The sequence below is a fragment of the Paralichthys olivaceus genome, chromosome 1 (genome assembly GCF_024713975.1).
Source record: "Paralichthys olivaceus isolate ysfri-2021 chromosome 1, ASM2471397v2, whole genome shotgun sequence".
NCBI lineage: Eukaryota > Metazoa > Chordata > Actinopteri > Pleuronectiformes > Paralichthyidae > Paralichthys > Paralichthys olivaceus.
In genome coordinates, this window is record NC_091093.1 from 23,774,146 (window position 1) to 23,795,843 (window position 21,698).

A 21,698-nucleotide genomic window follows, 5' to 3' on the forward strand; every position below is an offset into this window, starting at 1 on the left:
ATCATTTCATGCAGTATGTGAGTCAGATGTGAGAAACAATTCTGCTATGTGGGATGCATGGGTGTATTATAAAAAAAATCATAAATAAAATGTTAAAAAAAAGAATGCAAATGTCTGAATCAGTTGCTCTGGACATTTTCATTCTAGTAATGTAAAATTTAGATGTGAAAGGGGCCTTGTTTACTCAGAGCTGTCTGAATAGGAGGGAAAAAAATAAAAACACAGAAATACACGGTCTCTCTAAAGGTCAGTGTTGACTGAGCAGCATATTGATCCACATGTGGTTGGCACCTTTGCTACATGCCCGCCTGCCTGGGAAGCGACCAAATACAAAGTGTCAGAACTATCAAAGCACATCAAAGAGCTGAAATGTCGACGTTTTTCTCACAGTTGATGTCAGTGTCGTCTCATGGGAAGTTTCTCACTTGTTGACAGAATTTATCATTTGTGACACTGGGCCACTTTGCACCATCAGTTATCTGTTTTTATCTGTCTCTGAACATTGTTCCTCATGCTCTTAAACTGTCGTATAAATCAATTGATTACTTTTGGTGCCATGTTCTTGATCTCTGCTCTTGCATATGATTAAAAGGAAGATATTATTATTTTATATTCGCATTTTATTTACTTTTAATTATTGTTATAATAACATAGGTTTATGCTGTATATGGTATTTGTCTTGGATTTAATTCTTAATTTAATTTTGCTTTGTTAGCTTTGACTATTTTCAGGATTGACAGCAAAAAACTTTTTATGATTTAGTTTTTTCCTGCCAATAAAGGAAACCTGAAACCTTTTATGTGAAAATTATTTTTATTTGGACAATAACATATTGAAGATTCTTTTTATATTTATGAATCTGAAGGATTTATTTTTCACTGAGGTTTAGATTAAATCCAAACTCCAACCTTTATTTCAGTTTTATTTTAACTTGTATCTACTCTATGCAACCCTATATACTGTATTCTGGAATAATAGATAAATAAGAATACATTTTAATGCCTGTAGGTGATTCCTTCTACAAAATTTCACCTGTTTTGGAAATGGTTTATTTTGATGCATTTGTGCTTTTGTGGTGTCTCATATGTAGCATTAGAATATTAGAAAGTCAGAATTTAGATGAATCAAGGATAACGGCTCACAAGCTTTGACAGACCTTCCTAATTTCCCCATCGTGGAACTAATAAAGGATCATCTTATCTTATCTTAAAAAAACAAACCTATAGGTTCAGCAGCTTTTTACAATGCAAAAATAGTTTTGTTGGGCGACCTCTAGTGGCCATAGTACGTCTGATGAGAGCAGAGAGAGGCAATAAAGGTTATCAGTATGAGGGTGGATGGATAGGTCGACACAATACCAGAGACAAAATAACAGGAAAATATTCTGGTATCTTCAACAACAATATGACAGTCACAAAATCCATTTAAAGAAAATAAGGAGGCACGTATACGGCAAGCTATGATGTTTACATTTTACAGATATGGAGAAATACAAAATCCAAATTTCATCTGGAAGCTCAAACACTTAATCCAATATAAAATGATAGAGGTGTAGATTTTTATCAAATCTGCCACCGTCTGACTAAAAAAAGATTCCCAGATTCCGAGCAGAGAGCAATGCAGCAAATATCACAACAGCAACACAGCTGCTCATACAGCGTCTCAAAAAAATGTATTTTTATTTTCTTGCAACATTGGTTAAAAGTACTGTGGCTTTTTTACTCTAATCAACAGGTTGACAAAGAGAAAAACATATGTGAAGTAATGTAAAGTACCTGTTTGCAGCTGTTATCACTTCCTCCACATCAATGTTTTTGAGTGGATGCACATTAGGCAGAAATCAAGCCTTGAGTTAGAGCGGACACAGTTTTTGCACGAGGACAATTTGTCCTGTTTCTTTGTTAAACTGCTCCATCTCTGCACTGAGATCATGAATGAAAGCTCCACATATTCATATTCTCAATGAATTCTGAATAGAGACCTCGAGTGCATTGACATTATGCTTCAGGCTCATTGTCCATACATCCATCTTCTCAATGTGCTGCCGGTCACAAGGATCGGGAGCCGATAGGCGAGGTATACACCCTGGACAGACTGTATTGAGAAACTGCTAAAGAATCAGTCCAATGAATTCATTTAAAGACTGAATGAATTACATTGGCGGAAAAGGCTGTCCCATTTTGAGGGCTCCTTTAGATGCGTCCTTACATCCCCGATAAATGAAGGCTCCAACGAGGGAGCCCAACGTATCCCATAATTCATCACAAACTGCTTTTCAAAGAGTCAACGGTGCCAGTGAGTGACAAGACGTCAAATGCTAGAATATCAACTCAACTGACCAGCTAATGACACACACTTCAAAGAAAAGTTTCTCGTGTCCAGCTTAAGTTCAACTTTTACTCAGAGATTTAAGAATCAGGTTAACAAACAGGTTAAATCTCTTTTGACTGGATGTAAAACATGAAAACTTCCAGAGGGTGAATCATTTTTATAGACTGAATGGTCTCAGTTACAGTATCCTTACTATATTTCAGGAGTGACAAGATTAACTGGGTATTGTTTACTCAACAGCTTCATTCATGAGAAGCCCAAGACAAAAAAAGGAGTTCAGTAATAACTCATACATTCATAGCAAATTCAAATTATAAAAATAATCTTTTAATATAAACTACATATTCAGTGCACAAAGAACAAATGTACAAAACAAACTTGACACATTGATTGAGACATAACGTAAGAATGTTAAAGTAAAATCAATTAACACAATCTTGTGAGTTAATATCATCTTAATTAGTTAAAGTGATCCGCATAAATAGGACTGTAAATAAATTATGAGCCTTTTTTCTCTGCCTTCCCTTCTGAGCAGGTTGTCGTCATTTGTTTCCCCGGTGGAATTCTACTTGGGCCATCTGCATCTGTGAATAAAAAAGGGATCATTTAGAAACTGTTTATTCACGTCATCCTGCATGTAACAGCTGTGAATATGTCTTCACTGACTCTAATCTTTCATCCTCTTTATATCGCTGTTTCCCTTCACTGGTTTAATATCCCCCTCCTATAGGAGGTCATGTTTTCACCCGCTGGTTTGTTTGTGAGCAAGATGACACAAAAACAATGGATTTCCACGAAACTTGGTGGAAAGATGAGACATGGGCCAAGAAAAAATTCATTACATTTTTGAGTGGATCCGGAGAAAGTCACAGATGCAGGTATTTCTTTTATTCGCTTTTGTTACCATTACAAAACTGTTGTTTTTAGGCATTACATTTTTTCATTTTCTCAGGGAGCACTTCATGGATTTTGATTAAAGAAATCAGGGATATTTAGGAGGTGGGCTGAGTGTGGATGAGACTAAATCTGTTTTTATTGGGGGGGTCTATTCTCAGCTACTCTACAGAACAACATGGGGCTAGAAACATACAATGTGCAGCTGAGATAATGGGGATTCAGTGTAATATCAACAGTTTTGACTTTCTCTAAAATGTATGAAGTGTATCCAAGAGAATCTTTTGAATAAAAACAGCCTAAATCTATATCAGACTAGTTTAAATAAAGAAATGATTTTATTCTGAAGCATCTGTCTTGCTGCTCTTACCTGCAGGAGGCTTGATCGAAATGCTGCTTCCTGTGAGCACAGATGGAAGAGTTGAATTGGCAGCGTTGAGTCCGTCTCGGCTCCTGGGTTGGCACAGGTCTGGGAAGACAGTCGCAGCGCTCCACATCTATTTCACAGTCAGGCATCCAAGAACTGAGTGGCAACTCTGAGCCGCAGGTAATAATGGGGGAGTGCATGTTAGTAGAAGTACAAGAAATCACTTTTCATCTTAACATTCATGATTTAAAGTGCAGTCGGTGTCCATGAAAAGTCTCTCACTCACACAAACACACACACATACATACATACACACACACACACACACACACACACACACACACACACACACACACACACACACACACACACACACACACACACACACACACACCTGGTGTACTGGAAGGGTAAGGTATGCATCTGTCAGCGGAACAATCCCAGATCAACCCACTGGCACAAAGTCTCCTGGAGTCCTCCGACGCTGAGAGCTGGCTCGTGGGAGAGCAGCTGCCATTGAACCAGATGAATTAGAATAATAGGAAAAAAGATTCACCAGAGGAAACAGAGTTGACACAAGGTGTTGGACTCACCCACTGCTCCTGTGAGGCTGAGCATTACGTCGTATTATGGCGGGCTCCAAGCACCTACACTCTGTGTGATTAGCCACTTTTATTAACACAGGTTCAGGTACAAAGTTGAATGGAATGACACTGAGCACCTGAAACGCACAGAAATACACACACACACAGTGTAAGAGTGTTGAACCTTAAATCCTCAGTAGAAGTGTATTTGCTCTTTATTTTTGCTCACTCACAGTTTTATTCACGTACACGGTCGATGTGTTTCTGCAGGTGATGCCCTCTTGATTGCAACAACCACTGCACCTGTCAGTGGGAAAAAAAGTCACATCTGGGTAAAGTGACGTGCGTGGAAAAGAGCTGCAATATAGAACATGTGTTCCACATATACAGGAAACATAGCTGACTCATTTACTAGGTTTTTTATTATTTACAATGGTCGCTACAACTACTGCCGGAAGGATAAACACAGTGAGCCTTTTTAGCCTGGATCTGCCCAAAGGTAACGAATCCCTCCAACCAGCAACTCTAAAGCTCAGCAATTAATATTTTATGTTGTCTGTTTCAAAAAATTGTTGTCACTTCAGCTTTAAGATTACAATAAAAGTCCAGGGAGTCACAGCTGCCTGACAGAATATGGACATTCTCCAGAAGGGCTGTGATGTGAGAACGCACATGAGAGAAGAGGGTAAAAATGCAAAAGCGTAAAATGTCTCCTTTAAGTTGTGGGGGTGTGATTTCAGGTCAAACAAACCTGTGGACGGACACACAAGGCGGCTTGAAGAACATTGATGGGTCCGTGCTCAGCTCCTTGGCCACGTCAATGCACGTTTCCCTTGGCATGCACTGAGTCCGCTGCCACTCTTCATCTATGGCTAAAAGCAAGACGTTTAAATGTCAATAACCTCATCAGCACGAATTCGCATAGACATGATCCACACATTATATCCAACCTTTAAGGATCTCCAGGCTGTAAGATTCGGCTGCGTAGCGTGTGGAGCGGTGTGACCCTCCTAAAGGCAGAGAGGAGGGGGTCTCTGGCTGCTGCAGCCTCAGACGACATTTCCATAACTTCCAGTCAGGAAAGTCTGCGAGCCTCAGCAGCTCATCCAGGCTGGAGGCTGATCGCACCTTTTGTTCCCACTGCTTCATTCCCTGCAGGGATCACAGTCCACCTTTGACATCTCATGTTGACATAGGCTATTCACAGAAAACTTAATAATCATTGGTCTCATTTTTATTTAATGTCACTGTGCTTGTTTTTGGGGGGGTTGACATTTTGTCTCCATAAAATAAGACATATATTTATTAGTTTGTTGAGGCAAAAATGTGTGAGTCTTGTATCTGAAAGTTAAATATTCTTCTTCCGTGTTCTGATTCATACATTCAGCTCTATATCTCTCAGAATCTTCACTCTTCAGCTGCTTTTGGACGTAAACTGAACTCTGACCATTTAACTGGAATTTTCCTTGTAAAAAATTCTGTGCATCATTTCCTGCTGAGTTCATGTGGCGCTGATTGCGCTTTGACAACTGGCTGTGACTCACACACGTCAGTTCAAAAGTGTGATGATTAACAGCTGAAGCAGTAACTTACATGTCTGTTCCGGACTGACCTTGTGCCTCTTAAGCTCTGAGCACTGCTCATTCTTAAAGGTCCAGTGTGTAAGATTTAGGTGAAAGGGATCTATTGGCAGACATTGAAAAGAAAATACTCCTAGTGTTTTCTTTACTAAGGTGTTTCATCTAAATTGTTGTTTTCTTTACCCTAGAATGGGCCGTTCATTTTTTTACAGACTGTTTTGAGTTTCTATGACAACTGAAGGCTGCCACAGGTTCTCTGTCATGTTTGGAAGGGGAGGGTGAGGTGAGGGGCATTCAGCTGCAACATGCAACGTCACCACTAGATGTCACTAAATTGTACATACTGAACCTTTAAGTCTCTGTCGCCAAAGAATAAACATGTATATATTGAAGAGGACATGAAGACTGACTTGACCAAAAAGCATCGAAAAATACATGGACCCTCACCAACTAAATCCCCAGCATGCACTTTGAGAGAAGGCAGCACTAGTGATCTTAAGCACTGCAGCCAGCACCCCCCCTGCTTTCTCAATGTTAAAAAAAAAATCAACACACATTTTGGGTAGTTCTCATTACACTGATGTATGTTCATTTTTTCTGATATCACTCTTGATTAGTTTTTTATCAAAAAGGGGGCAAGACATCATGATTGACAGGTGGGAGGTTTCGGCGGGATCTAGATTCAGCACCTCCACTTGCTGATGACCACTGCTGATATTTTGGCATCAGTAAGATTGGCCATTGGGAGCAACAGTACAATAAAAAAAAAAAATCACCTACTGCAAGCACAAATAACGTAATGATGTCCCGTGTGAGGGATTTTTACAGTTTTGTTTTTGTTTTTAGGTTGTTGAAATTTTAATAGACTTTAAACAGGGTGTGAGCCGCGGATGGGAGAGCAACGATTTCGGAATTCCCAGGCTCATTTTCGAGGCAGGAAAGCCAGAGCCAGATATATGGATGGTAGTTCTGCTACTGGGGCGGAGGCACGTCACAGAGGACAGTCATGCACTTGTCTGCGCAATGCTTTCTTCACTCTGGTAAATGATCCGGGCCCTCTGATGTGTTCAGTGTGTTGCAGAAGAGAGGGTGGGGCAGGTTGGCTGGACAACTGCTTCCACTTAAATTCAGAGAAACAACAGAACAGAAAGTTGGGAGGTTTCCCCGCCGCAATTTCTACCAGGGGATAGACCCACTTAATGAGAAACAGAGAGCGAGGGAGCGCCTGGGAAAAGGGATGACAGGAGCCGAAAGAGAGGTAAAGACGGGGGGAGAGTTCGCTGATGGGCTATGGCGTTGACATGCGATTTGTCTTTTAGCCACATGCGGACACATGATTTATATTACTGCAGTTTTACTATCAGTGGACAGGACACAGGGAGCAAAGGTGAGTGAACTGCAACACAGCATCTGGTCAAGTGTGAGGATTATGTAACAATGGGTGGAAAAAGGAGGAAAAAGAAGTGAAATCAAGAGAGAGCTCCCTAACAATGCGACATAATTACAGGTAATTTTTCTACCAAGGGAAACAAAATCTGTCATCAGCTACAAAAAAACAGTGAATTGCGAGAAGCTTACATCGATTCTTGGTCATGTATTAAGGCATAAAGCTTTTTGCCGCACTTACCCAACTCCCTCCCTCTCTGTGCATGCTGTGGCCCCCGTTGATCCAGCTCAGCTCCACCAACAGAGTCACCAAGCAGGAGAGTCTGCAGAGGGTCCATCTCATCCCCATCATCATCCCTTTGGCTCTGCTCGCTGTCTGAGAAGCACTCAGCAGTACGAACTTGTCTCCTCTTTTCTGCTGACAGAAAGCACTTAGAACCGACTGCCTCTCTGACTCAGTTTCCCAGACCAGCTCCGTCCCTCAGACCACACACACACACACACACACACACACACACACACACACTCAATCTTCTCAGTGCAGGTTTGTGCAACACAAACTCCTGATCCTCCAGCTGCACAGTTGAGCGTGAGAGTGTGCGTTTGTGGGAGTGTGTGCCTGAGCCAGACGTGACCTGTCACAGCACCCCAGACACCAAATGGAGAATGCTAAAGAGGCTTTAAAACGTGTACCTCTTGCTGCTGAAGCTTTGATGCAGCACTGAAGGTTTCCTGTTAAACAGCAACACTACCAGAAGTAAGAGGTGGGTAATTTCCTCAGTAAAAACATAAGACGAGATCCACTTGAAGTCTCCTTGAGCAACAAACTGTTTTGAAGGCCTGTGACGTATAACGGGGCCTTGAATAAATTCTTCTATTTCAAACTTGACCTCTTTATATTGCCGTCTCCTGAAAAGGCTGCCGGCTCCCCTTAACTTCTAGTCAGAATATTTGTATGATAAACTTTCCCTCCGTCCCACCTCCCTTGTCCAGATCTGTGGTTTGTTCGACTAAAGACCCTGAGGTGCAACACAACCCCTTCCTCCACGACCTTTCTGAAAAACCTAAAGATATGTGTCTCTGTGTCTGCCCTTATGTCTCTCCCTCCGCTGCTGCTCCTGCCGCCTCCAAATGCTCCTTTTTATTTGCTGGAGTGTTCCCGTCTTGCTTTTTTTAATGTCTGTCTGTCAAGTGATCAGTTCCCCTGCCTGTTAAATCCCCATCAGTGTCTTCTCCTCCAAAGCTGCCAAACCGCATACAGCCAAAGAGCACTAACATGTGTTTTAAATGTGATCCAGACCTCTGTAACGTGTGAGGGGAAATAAGAGTTCGGCACCACCCCTGTCCCACTGACACCCCACCCCCTCGCCAATCCAGGCCCATTTGACTCAGCATGTTACACATATAATGGATTTAATGTGAGAACAGCGTTCACACAGTCATTTGCATGGGAATGATGAACAGCATCTTTTCTGTCGCTGGCAAAACCAAAGCGTATTTAAACTAATGGAATATTGTTGTATTTTTATTTGGTTCATGTTGATGTTTGGCCCTGGAGGTCAGGTTAATAAACCAATACGGAAATGTAAAAAAAATTGATTCCTTTTGTTTGACTACTGCTGGATAAATAAACAAATGTCAATGTTTGTCTTCAGCAAATTCTATGTATATTTGAACAAACCACTATACCTCAAGTACAGTATGTGTATTTTAATTATCTTCATTACATTGTGTACAAGCAACTATTCCAAATTTCATAACAGCGATGCAACAGTGTTATTTCAAACAGGAGAAGGAAACTGTAATAAAAATTAAATTTAACAAGGGACGTGGAGAGAGAGCAGTTAGGGGCACATTTTCCCTAAAATCTATATTTTACAAGGTAGAGGGGGTAAACAACTACTGTGCCAACAATAGGGCATGTCATTCACTCCCACATGAAGCACTCAGCTGTAACAAGTTAAAATAGACGCTGCAAAATTCTAAATGTCCTGAAAACATATTCTAAAAGAAATAGGTTTCCATCGTTCAGTGTTCCAACATCGAACATCTCCATTAATACATTACAAGAAAGACAGTTTTATCAGAGGCAACAGGAGGTTTTAGAAGAGAAGTGGGGAATCTTTTCCTGTCAAGTACAATTTCAGTGGTACTTCGAGGGCCACACTAAATTACCAAACACAGACAGTACACTGTACAATCTACTGTGAAAAAATGGTGAAGTCTGGCAGCAAAAGTTGCCACTTAGTGTCAATTTACTGTATAAAATTAGTTATTAAACAGAGATTATTTTAAAACACAGACATAAATACATTCAACAGTAGTGTAATTTTTGTATTTTCTACATTGAATTCAATGTAATCCATCATGCAAGACCCTTGAACAATTTAATAATCCTAGAAAAAAATGTTAGTTTCCTGCTATGTCAATTTACACACTGCTTTTATTCTATGGTTCATATTTTAATAAATGTAATTTACTGTATTTTTATGATGTACGTACAGTTTATAGAATTCAAGCAGAGGGACGTTATTGTACTTTGCTCCTCGATGATTTCATGTTGTAGGCACATCAGCAGGTTCCACATTCAACAATTCAGAAAATACGCTCACTTCCTGAATCCTCTCGCCAAATGCCTGGAGGAGTTTTTTGCACTCAACAGCACATTCAGATCTTCTGGCTTTTGTTCTTGCAGAGTTGGAACATTTTACTTTGTCTGGTGCAAGCAGCCGCGCAGTCACAACCAGACAAGGCTTCACAATTTCTCCTTCTTAACAAGGGTTCTTGGCCGTTATCTCAGTCAACAGTAAACCTGCTTGTTTACCTTGTTGGGCACCAATCCCTCTGTAGAGTGAGAACTTAAAGCTGAGCTCAGAACACATCCTGAGACTGATTTTGAAATCAAGTTGCATCGAGCACTCGAGGAGAAGCTTCGCAGATTTTCTCTCTAATTTCAAACATGCACACACTACAAGATGTGAAGTGTGCATTATATAGACCAAAGGCAGAAGAAACGTGTCTGGATGACAAAAACGTAGTGCAGTCGCGGACAATGCGCTCCATTTATATTTTTGGTCAGTTTAATGTCAACAGTAGTATGTTAGCTTGTAATGCTAATAACTAGCTGGTTGGGATTAGTGTTGTGTAACACGCTGTTCAGGGAATCTTGCTCTTGCCACATATTGACAAGCCTTTGCTCCAACTCAACACCCGAGAATGGTCCATTTCCATTTAAATACTTTATATTTACATCAGGAGCGGGTCCTCTCTGCAGAGGTCGCTATGTTTTTTACAGTAGCCCACACTGGATAAAAAACTAAACACATTTTGAGTTTGTATGAAAATTGAAGTCTACCACAGGTTCTCTTACATGTTTGGAAGGGGAGGGTGAGATGAATTCAGCTACAAAATGCAACTTACCCACTAGATGTCACTAAATTCTACACACAGAACCTTTAAAGGTATAGTTGGTCATTTGTTTCTGAAACACTTATTTTTATATTATTTGTTCAAATCAAATATATTTCTGAGTTGTATTGTCTCAGACTGGAATGGCCCAGAGGCTCAAGGTTCTCCACCACTGCTTTAGAAAGAGTCTCTGATCCTGGATCTCCAATTTACGGCTCTTTCAAAACCATTTCTGCCGCTCTGGTAGTCTCTGATCGCCTGACTGATCTCCTCCTCTGTCGTCATGACAAATGGACCTGAAAGACAAACACAACATTGCAAATAATGACATTACTGCTATTGATTACATTTTGCATGTGAAATCAAGAATTTGATTTGTTCGGAGGGACGGAGGGAATAAAATGTCGTACCGCGTTGTACCACAGGCTCTTTGATTGGTTCTCCGGCGATCAGCACAAAATGAGAAAGTTCAGAGCACTGAGGAGAGAAGAAGAGGCAGTGTTATCTTCTTAGTGAACAGAACTAGCAGAGTCCCAACATATGTCTGTGTGGAAACATACGATTAAAGAAAGACAATATTTCTGTTGTTGAGTCTGCTGAGTTGAAAAAAGTAGATCAGAATCAGATTTGTGAATGTGAACAATAAAGAAGGGTTTCTGTGTCCATCCTAATGTGCAGTTCTGAGTAGTGGCAGGAAACCAAAGTTGATATGAAAAAGATTGAGGAATTCTACAATCGCTACCACAGAAGGAGATGTGGCATCCTCTGGCAGGACAAATGTTTCACATTTCTGATCTGTTATCAGCGCATTGACTGTACATAAAGACGAAAGACATGTCTCAAGTTCCTCCCATTATCCAGAAATGAAGCCAAAGGGGGCACTATGGGAAAACGTTTGGGAGCCACTGGTCGTCTCAACACGGAAAACTCACCTTGTTTTCAACCTTGACTAAGTCTCCGTCTCCGAACACCACCGTGTGATGGGACGCCACCTCCTGCCGCTCCTGGTCTGGGCCTTGAGAACAGTAACGTTTTGTACTTAAACAACGCTAGAACTCTTCATTTGCAACAGTCTGTCAATGATAATGTGAGGAAAGAAAAAATCAAGATACAAACACTATTAAAAATGATTGATTGGGATTGTGGTCTTTGAGCTCTTTTTATGCACTTTTAAAAAGTGGAATCCATGAGGAGCTTCTCAGTGGAGGAAACAGTTAGACTTTAAGGGTTGAGGGTCAATAGTACAGTGGCCAAGACTTCTCACACAAGCATATTGACAGAAAACACAATTGCAAAAGCCACTCAACTGAAACAAAACAGCAGTGAGAGAAAACTGATTGCTTGGTTAGGTGAGCCGTTTGATGACACAGTCAAGCCGCTAAATAAATTGAGCCATGTCTATTTCAGGTGTTCAGTACAGGTGTAAAACCACTAATGTTTTAAAATCACCTCTTGTTTCATTGTCATTCACTTCCATTGTGATTGTGTGGCTTTTGCATTCATGTTTTCCGTTAATTTGTCTGAGACATCCCTGCCATTTGTTGGAATATTAACATTTAATTATTCACCCAGAACCAGTTAATGCAGTCCATGAACAGACATGTGCTTCATTAATAATAATTTCATCCATTTCATAAATTTCAGGCTACCACAGATCTTCGTAGCGTAACAAAACAACTTTGAGTTTAAATGAGATAAAAGGCACTTGTGTGTTTGTAACGCAGGTGCCTTTTAAACGCAGTTTTCTCGCACACTTCATCACTTATTGGCTCTAAACGCTGAGAAAGCCAGACACCTCCATTTGTGGTTGATGCATTCATCAAAGCCAGCTGGTTCTGATTTGGCCTGACTACATGTAAAGTTCAAGACTTAAGATTCAAATAACGTCTTTGATCACATCAGCCAATTTCATCCTCTCGTGTCATCAAAACATCTGTCAGCAATTACAACTAGTCTGAGACGTCCTGCAGCGTACTGAGAGACAGAGAATAATCAAATCATAATGAAATTTCATGACGGAATATGAAAGGGGGAGTTCTGACTGAAAACACAGGTTTCAACAAACCAACAAAGCCTCTGATAATGAGTTTGCCGTCTGAAAGGGTTCATTCTCATGCAAGGAGAATTCCCTGATCACATGATGTCGTCCAGTAAGCAGGAAATGCAGAATTTCACAGTATAATGTCAAACAGCAGCATCGATACAACAGGGCGTAGTTATTACATGTGGATAAGGTGACTGATCTGACGCCAGACCCTAAGCCGGTCGTATTTTACAACAATAGCGCAATACTTTTCCCAGTGATGCTGGTTAAATTTCAGATCAAGCTGCTTTAGTCTGAAGACATCATGGTTCAGTGACAGTACGAATCCATCAGGCTTTAAAGTGGAACACATGGTCCTTCTGGCTGAATGTAGGAGGGAAGTTGCGATTGGAATGAGATCACACATACGTATCTGTAACGTTAATATCGCAGAAAGAGGAGCAGCCTGGGAGGCGAGGGAGTGATCAAATTGACAGAAAGTGAGAGTTCATCAAATCCAGCTAAAGAAAGTTTGTATCCCCCTGGTTTTTTCTGATTTCTTGTTTTGGACAATGTTAGGGTGGTTATATGAGGTCACCGTGACGTGACAACTGGAGTCAAATCCATTGAATACAAGTCAATCTCAGTGTTTGAGTCCAAGTGACAACTGGTCAAGAAATAACGTCCAGCCAGACTTGGGATATCAAGATCAAGAGGCCAGAAGTGTATTTTTTGAGGCCACCATGACCTTTGACCACCAAAATCTAAACAGCTAATCTGTGATTCTAAGTGAACATTTGTGCCACATTTTAAATGATTCTCATTCCGGAGCCAAAAAGGGTTTGTGGGGTCACAATGACTTTGACCATAAAGGCATTAAAGTGTCAGCTCTGGATCTTCCTTAACTTACCAACGTTAATGGATCCTGATAATGTGTAGATGAATGTAGTCCATCCTGTTAAACAAAAAACAAACAGCTAGAAACTCAACAAGTCACTAGTGAGATATGACCTGCATGTTTGAGTAGAGTTGGCCAATCAGAGCAGACTGGGCTTTACAGGGAGTGGGGCCTTAAAGAGACAGCAGCTAAAACCAGGTGTTTCAGACAGAGGTTGAAAAGAGGAGCTGCAGCATTTGAAAATGTGAGGACAGGGAGGCATTTACTGAACATTAGATAATTTATAAACATTTTCAAATGATAAGAAAAATGTAAATCATGAAGATGAAAATGAGCATAATGTGTCTTCTTTAAAGGAAATCCATTTAAAACAATAATCAGGTCTCCAGAAGTCCCCAAAAGCCAATTATCAGACAAGGAAAGGTTGTAGCACTAAAATCTCAAATTGACAAAGGGTGATTTTTAATGGTTTAACCTTTTTTAAGCTTTGGAGGTCATTCCTTTCATTTATTTATTGGTGAATTTAGAAATGTTCTCCTACCTGAAGGGACTGGCTGCACATGCAGGGCCCCCGCCTGCAGCTTGAAGTCCAGATACAGGGTTGGTGTCCTTGTGAAAACCTTTGACTAGAGGGAAATAAAGAAAGGGAGAAAAAATAAAAATGTTCAAACAGATGCGATCAAACTAAATATTATATATTAAAGAGACCATGTTTATACAAATAGATCTTGTGGTGCCAGTGAGAGTCATGGCCGTTTGTTTACAAAAGTACACATGTAAGTACGTTTTTTTGAACCGAATGAGGGACAGACATTGTTACTAAATAACTGGGGAACACAGAGAAACATTTAGCAGCTAAAGAAAAGAGACGTATGTTTCCCTCAATAATTGGTAGAGACCAGAACTGGAGTCTACCTGTGGGAAACTGAATCGACTGTATAGAAAGCCAAGGCAGCACAGGCCCCACAATTCACAGCCCATCAGGACAAAAAAAAAAAAAAAAAAAAAATCAAACCATGAAATGCAAGACACTCTCTGCAGGAATCTGATAATAATTCAGCAAGGCATAAAACTTTTTTCAAAAAAAAAAACTTGGCTAAAAGTACCTCATTCAAAAAGATTCAGAAAGAACTGAACAAGCAACTGATTGAAATAATGACACAAAGTGAATAGTGAAAATACACAGTGACTTTTACCATGGTCACACAGGCTACAAGCTTTAAGCAATTTGAGCACTTTTTATGATGGTCGTATCCACAGCCACACATTGGAAATAAATAAATTATCACTTTGTCTCACCCAGCTCATTACACAGATTCAATTCACCACATGGTTTTATTGTTAACAAAGAAATGAAAAACAGTCCAGTTTGGTTTTAAAATCTTGTTTATTGCTCCAGTTGTTTGTTTTCTAAATGAGACATTTGGTTTACACAGTTTTGTCCACATTAGCTGCATTCATTCAATTTTCTTAGTCTTTCAGTTACCTGCTCTCCTGCGTCAGCTCTTCTTCCTGGTTTGGCCAAAAGATGTAGCTGTGGGAGGAGCCTGTTTAAAAACAGTGGCCCAGTAAATGGACCACACCAAGTGCTGCATCAGTACAGGGGGGAATGATCAGCCAGTTTATATGTCTCAGTTTGTGGCTCAGTTGATTGAGTTCTATTTGGTTGGACTGGGTCCAGTTTTTGACTTAATTTACTTATTGCTAATTCCTTAATCCCCCTTTTTGGTTGATATAAATCTCTTTTGAAAAGTAATGCTGTTTTTGTTTGTCCTTTGATAGATTTGTCCCTGAGGTCCAAAAAACCCACTAACACTCACTAACATCTGATTTTTATCTGCAAAGGGAATGGAAACATCACCATCAACTCCCAGGTCAAAGGCCTCTGCAGTAGAAATGGGGTTTTATCGGCTCAGGCTCAGACTGGGAGTGATGGAAACATGACACCTGGGAAAATGAGCCAATTTCTTCTTCTCTATTTTGGCAGTCTAGATGCTGATGAAGCAGTTTTCTTTGCAATGTTAGAATGGCCATTGAACTTTATAGGGCGTTGGCGTGTAAATAGCCATGAACATTTGTGTACTTGTGTTTTGGGAACAACATGCAACAGCGATATCATTTTTCTTCAAATTGTGCAAAGAGCAACATTGGCAAGACAGCGAGTTGAGCTTCTCAGTTTCTGGCATCAAACACGATTCACCAGGGATTGAAACAGGATTCCTCTCCAGGCAATTGGGAAACGAGTCATTCGTTTAAAAACCTGTGTATTCTCGCTAATTTGGTTGTAAGAGGTCTAACATTTTAGGTATTTAATTACTCAATATATGTTCAGTTTTTATGATCAAATATTGTGACTCGTCACTGACACGTAAACTGTACGAGTGTTGTCTTACTAAGTATGAAAATAAAACCAGAGTCAAGTCAAGCTGTAAAGTTGTATAAAAACGTGAGTCTTACACAGTATAAATACACTGAATGCAGAGAAATTGATGATCAGTGAGCCTCCTGCCCGACAGTAACCCCGGACATTACAGTAAAACACACACACACGCACTACAACTCTCACAGGCTGAGACAATCTGCTTTTAATTTTCTGTTTCCTCTTTTCAGACGGACACTCCTTACACTAACACTGGTCAAATAGCGTGGTTATAGGCATTCCCTTACTCACACACACACACATGGACACACAGACACAAACACATGAATGCACGCATGTTTGTCAGTTTTTCCTGTTTGCCTCGGGCATCCAGCAAATGAGCAATCATTATGAGATCAACAGCTACCACGAAGGTAAACACCACATTTAGTTTCAAAGTGACTGACTGTGGCTTCAGTAAATGGTGCTGCCATGACGTCATCAACCCCATACACAAATAAGTAGACGTACACACACACACATAGACACACACCTTTGCTCCTAAAGCCTTTCCAGATATAACAGCGACTGTGACGCCTCCCTGGCTGCGTTTGGGAATCTCGGAGCCTTTGAGCTCCTGGTACGCTGGTTCCACCATCTTGTCTCGCCTCGGCAGGTTCACCCACAGCTGTAAGCCCACCACCGGCTCCTCCGATACAGGCATTTCAGCATGGACCACCCCCCGTCCTGCAGTCATCCACTGGTAGACAGGGAGACATATTTGAAATACACCACATAAATATTGTATTAATTGTAGATGATAACCAGAAGCCATGAGTCATATATGAAGCTATAGGCAGCAGGAATAAAACAAAACAATTCAACTTAAGTGAGAGGAATTTTGATGAAATGCTGAGGAACAAAATGAGGTGTTGCTTTAACTCTGGTCATGATTTTGAATCAAGCAGTGATTTAAAACACTGGATGAAGGGAAGTTCACTTTAACAGCTTCTGCTTCTCCTTTGGGCCGGCTGGAAATTTCCACTCTCGAGCTTTAACGCTGCTGGCCAATGATAATTCATCTGCGACTGTTCATTATGTTTATTGCTGCGTGCTGGGTATTTACTGGGAGGGGGATCTGCTGGATAATAACACAAGCAGAATACAACCGAGGAGAACCACACAGACAACACAGATACTGCCCATGCTAAAGCAGTTTCTTTCAACTGTGTTTCTGGGACAGAATAATGTGATTTTAAAATATAAACTTCCCCTTAAGTTTACATATACAGATGTGAAACTCATCCAAACATTAGGTGAGAGATTTTTCTCAGTTGGCACGATGTCTTCACCACTTCCTTTGACCGTGTTTTATTGTGAGATGGAGTTTGAGCTTTCCCTGAAGGACAGACAGGCGTCAGTCTGAGCATCTGCAGCTCCCACGTGACGCCGGGCAGACGAAACGTGCACATGGTGTGTAAGAGCTAATTCAGCTGAACTGACTGAACCTCTTCTACAGATTGAAGCTGAGTCAGCAGCCTGTGTGTGTGCGTGTTTGTGTGTATTTGTGTGTAACTTTACAACTTTAAAAACACAGGAAACAACCCACAGGGCATGATATCCAATTAGTGTGAGTGCACAACATTATGATGTATATGTAATGAGTTTGTGGGGATTGGTAAAGGCTTAACTCTTCTTCTGCTCTGTAGCTTGTGAAGCCTCCTGTTAATAACTTGCTCTCAACGTTTACAATCAGGAGATTAAGATCACAGATAATGAAGAATACCTCAGTTAGATAACGTGTATCTTAACATCTCAAAAACAGGAAACACAAATCAGTTAGAGGTTAAGTTACAGGAATTGTTCGGCATTATGGGAAATATGCTGATTAGCCCTCTTGCTGCGAAATACATGAGGCATCTGTGAGGTAGTCTGATGGTATATTGTCTGTCATTTTAGGTTGTTCTTATCATACTGATGTTTGTTCAAGTGTTCATATTTTCAGTAATAATGGTTTTAAATATTAATCTAATGCTATAAGAACAGAGTGGGACCCTTTTCATTTAAAAAAAGCAAAAACTGCCAACATTTTAGAAATAAAACATTTAATAATATAAAAATATTTCTTTCAAACAAATCCTAAAAATAAATTAAAAAATGAACTCTATGATTAGTCATGCTGTACTTGCAGATCTCCAGGTTTCAGTTTTCCAGAATGGCCACAGAAGTCTTCATGGGCCGTGATCCCCTCTAAAACATATGTTACCTGTTTGAGGACAGACACAAACACACACATGCAGCATTAACAGCTACAGTGACTTCAGACAAAAAGGCCTCAGATTACCTAAATTATTATTTATATAAAAAAAAGTAAAATATTTAGATTTTACGTCAAATGTATTTTGGATCCCAAGAATGCCTCGAGGGAACTCCTTCAAATTTGGTGTGTACATTAATTTGGACTCAGGGATGCACTGATGATCTCGCAAAAACCTTTCCATGCCTCGTGAATGCATTGTCTTAAAATGCTTCAAGAAAATAATATTTAATTTGTTGACTAACAGATTTGGGAAGTCAAAGGTCTCTTGAACAGTCTGCTTTTAAGTAATTTTTACATATTTTTGACCAGTTGACTACTTGGTCATAGGCTAAAGGTCAGAGGCGTAGTAATTCTAGTTTTTATCTTTTTTAAAATATTTTTTAACAGCTCAATTATAAAGTAAATAACTTCAGCTTTAAATTACTTAGCTTTAGGTAAAATTCCCTTGTTTTATTATCTTGTGCAAGAAGCTTCAGAACTAAAAGCACGTGTGTGATTGTCTCATTGCTCCAGTGGTCAGACTGGACAGGAAGAGACGAGCTGCATCTCGGGTCACAGGTTCAGAGGTGAACATCTGTGTGAGGGGAGAGAGCTCAGGCCCCTGCAGTGAACTGCCTCTGATCTGTCTCCACAGCTGTGGGATTTCAAACACCATGTGAGTGTGAGCAAACACACCTGCTGAAAGGCATGCTGGGAGTGTAGCCTAGTCTTGTCCGCCCACACTGGGAGATTTAAGTTCCATCTGCCAAATCAAATACACTTGTAGGAAAGTCCGGCAATCTGAGGACAATGTTCAAGGTTCAACTTCAAAGATACAAGTCAGACCTGTGACATTAGCTCCATTCAGTCAGAGAGGTGGTAGAATTACTGCGGATAGTGCAGCACAGACGCATGTAGTGACTTTTAGTCGAGCAGCATCAGAGCCTCTCAGCTCATTTCTGATTTCCAAGGAGCAATAGCAACTGTCCGCCCATCAGACACACCAACAACCAATCAAAGCAACGGGATGTGTGATGTTACACATTAACAAACACTGTAAGTGCAGTGGTTTGTTCTTCATTCAGAGAAAATGTATTTCCCAGCATGGATTAGACGTCTCCACATCATGTTATCAAAGATGCTTCAGGGGAGCTCCTCTGTCTGTCAGCATGTCAAACCCACAGTGTTTCACATAAAGCCTTGTGATTGGCTGGACCTGTCTCTGGATGGATGAAAAGCTGTCTGAGAGAGTGGATATTCAGGAGCCTGCTGATTGGTCTGGTGTCCAGACCAAATAACAGTCAACTACAATAATAAGAGAAAATACTTGACCAAGTCAAGTTGTTTCTATGAGAGAGAAATATATTCATGAAGCCATTTTCAACAACTTCACCACTAAACGGCTCACTAAGTAGGAGCCAGAAAATAATAATTATTATTTTCTGTTTTATTTTTTTCAGAATTTAAAATCTTTCTCATCAAAAATGTTCCACTTTATTCAGACATGAAGCAGAAACAAGGTCTGCCCATTTATAAAGATGTAAAAAAAAGTATATTATAAAAGCTAAGACATCTTTTCTGTTATAAAAGACGAGTGCAACAAGTTCACTTTGAAAGGTTTGCACAAATGTACTTTTCCATTAATAAAGCAACAAGACTTAATAAACAACCTATAATATGTATGAGGACAGAAAGGAAGCTGAACTGGACTAAATGAGGAGGTTTTGTCTGTGTACTTATATTAGTAAAATATGTTAAAAAAAACACTTGAATTATTCTTAACCTGCGAAGAGAAAGGATCCAACCTCAAAAATGAGTGGTTGTATCGGATGCCAACGCCTCATGGTGGAGACATGGTAAATTAATTCAAAATAAACAGAAAACTAAATAAAAAATGAGCAGAAAAAAGGCCAAAAGACTTCAGAGGCAGGGACCATTCCTCTCTTTGAAAAACACATTCTTTTGTGAGTTTTTATAACAGAATCTTTCTCAGCTGACTTTTAACTTATACACAGTTTACAGAAGCAGTTTATCCAGTGATTATAATATTGCTGACATCACTGGCTTTCTGTATAGTTTTTGAAATGTATAAACCTAAATGATCATTTATAGAAAGATCTGTGGATCAGTAAGTTACAATGTCCCTTTGTCGCCATCTGGTGATAAAAGTAGGAAGATTCAAGTCTCTTACATTTTAATGGAAACCTTCAAATTACAGTAGAACGACACTCACTGTTTCAAATCCTCGGTGAGGATGATCTGGAAAACCTGCCGGCTTGCTCACTCTGAACTCGTCCAGCATCAGGAAGGGATCCAGGTTCCTCAGCTGGAAGTAACACATGCACAGTGTTTCATGGATGATCTGAACTGTGTTGAGTTCTTTTTTAGCTCACTGGATGAAAGCTGTGTTAACTTACCTCCATTCTGCCGATGCTCCTGCGGACACGAGCACCGACTCCCTCTGCCTGCTCCACACTCAGAACTGTCTTTTCCACTTTCCTCACATTCATGGCACCGAGAGCTGGCTTCACCACTCACTACATCACATACACAGTAATGAAATGACAATTAGAATAATCCATGGACATAATAGAATGGTTTGGGTTTTATTTTATCCTCATGATTTCATTTGTGCATCTCAAATTAAGGTACAATATTGGCCTCAAACAAAATCTTAACTTCACTGCAGCTCCAGGACCTTTTGTCAGAGCAGCCTATATTCTAAAGATACAACAAGATAAGACAAGATCAACTTTACTGATAACACATCCTGGGAAATACAGTTGTTAGAGCAGCAGATAGTCAACAACAAGCTAGACAAGTACAAAACAGAAATTGGGTATTGAAATAAAATAAAAATAATAATTATTATAATATGAATATTATGGGTAGAGAAAGGGCAGTGGCGGTGGATAATAAAGTATATTGTAACCGTCCATATGTATAATGTGATGAGTAGAAACAGAGTAACATGATGTGACAAAACAACCAGTGAGATCATTTCAGGGTTTCCCAGTTTCCATGATACTGTTGTAGGCGAACAGGAAGAGGAGACGAAACCACTGACACAGAAACTACACGTCACAGATCAGCTGATCGTCAACTGTTGATCAGCTGATCTCTGCAGAAAGATCGTCCACATGAAGGATGAGTCTCTGTCCCTCAGTCACCTCCCTGTCCTCAGTGCACCACCTGTGTCCTGCCTGTTCTCCACCTGCTCAGGGTTTATTTTTACATCTTGAGTTTTACCTCGGAGCAGCTGCAGAAAGTCCAGATCTCAGTGAATCAGCCTCACGCTGCCTGTTTATTTACACATCCGTATTTTTTATTTTATTCTAGTAACTTCGCCCCTGACACCAGCAGCACTTTCACCAGAGTTTTCAGTTTCACTATCAACGTTAAATTACATTAAAAAAACACCACGAATGTGTTTAACTGAAAGAAAACATTCAAACACTCACCGTCCTGAACCTGCAGCACCGGTGGAAGGATGACGAGGAAGGATGACAATGCGGAAGTCCAGCAGGGGCGGAGCTTAGGAAGATGTTTACCTCCACCAGGGAGGTTAC

At 40.2% G+C, this 21,698-nt stretch overlaps 2 protein-coding genes across 2 annotated transcripts; both read right to left on the reverse strand.

Annotated features, from left to right (window-relative positions):
• Positions 1-2,636: 2,636 nt before the first annotated feature.
• On the reverse strand, positions 2,637-7,975 carry vegfd (vascular endothelial growth factor D). Its single transcript, XM_020079863.2, has 9 exons — positions 7,836-7,975; positions 7,384-7,557; positions 5,127-5,328; positions 4,928-5,048; positions 4,410-4,479; positions 4,186-4,313; positions 3,987-4,102; positions 3,596-3,761; positions 2,637-2,915 (listed from the first exon to the last, which is right to left on the reverse strand). Exons 2-9 carry the CDS (start codon positions 7,495-7,497, stop codon positions 2,897-2,899), a joined length of 936 nt encoding a protein of 311 aa, XP_019935422.1. The 5' UTR covers positions 7,498-7,557; positions 7,836-7,975; the 3' UTR covers positions 2,637-2,896.
• Positions 7,976-10,366: 2,391 nt separating this feature from the next.
• On the reverse strand, positions 10,367-21,666 carry pir (pirin). Its single transcript, XM_020079614.2, has 10 exons — positions 21,591-21,666; positions 20,547-20,666; positions 20,363-20,455; positions 18,016-18,096; positions 16,384-16,590; positions 14,013-14,097; positions 13,484-13,528; positions 11,483-11,565; positions 10,961-11,027; positions 10,367-10,846 (listed from the first exon to the last, which is right to left on the reverse strand). The coding sequence occupies exons 2-10, from the start codon at positions 20,637-20,639 to the stop codon at positions 10,728-10,730; spliced, it is 873 nt and encodes a 290-aa protein (XP_019935173.1). The 5' UTR covers positions 20,640-20,666; positions 21,591-21,666; the 3' UTR covers positions 10,367-10,727.
• Between the last annotated feature and the right edge of the window lie 32 nt (positions 21,667-21,698).

Coding starts and splice junctions, on each gene's coding strand:
- vegfd (XM_020079863.2), bottom strand. CDS start 7,497: ATGATGATGGGGATGAGATGGACCCTCTGCAGACTCTCCTGCTTGGTG. Junction 4,480..4,927: donor CCTTGTGTGTCCGTCCACAG/GTTTGTTTGACC, acceptor TCCCACTGACAG/GTGCAGTGGTTGTTGCAATC. Junction 3,762..3,986: donor TTACCCTTCCAGTACACCAG/GTGTGTGTGTGT, acceptor CCTGCGGCTCAG/AGTTGCCACTCAGTTCTTGG.
- pir (XM_020079614.2), bottom strand. CDS start 20,639: ATGAATGTGAGGAAAGTGGAAAAGACAGTTCTGAGTGTGGAGCAGGCA. Junction 13,529..14,012: donor TGTGCAGCCAGTCCCTTCAG/GTAGGAGAACAT, acceptor TTTGTTTAACAG/GATGGACTACATTCATCTAC. Junction 11,028..11,482: donor TAGTCAAGGTTGAAAACAAG/GTGAGTTTTCCG, acceptor TTCTCTCCTCAG/TGCTCTGAACTTTCTCATTT.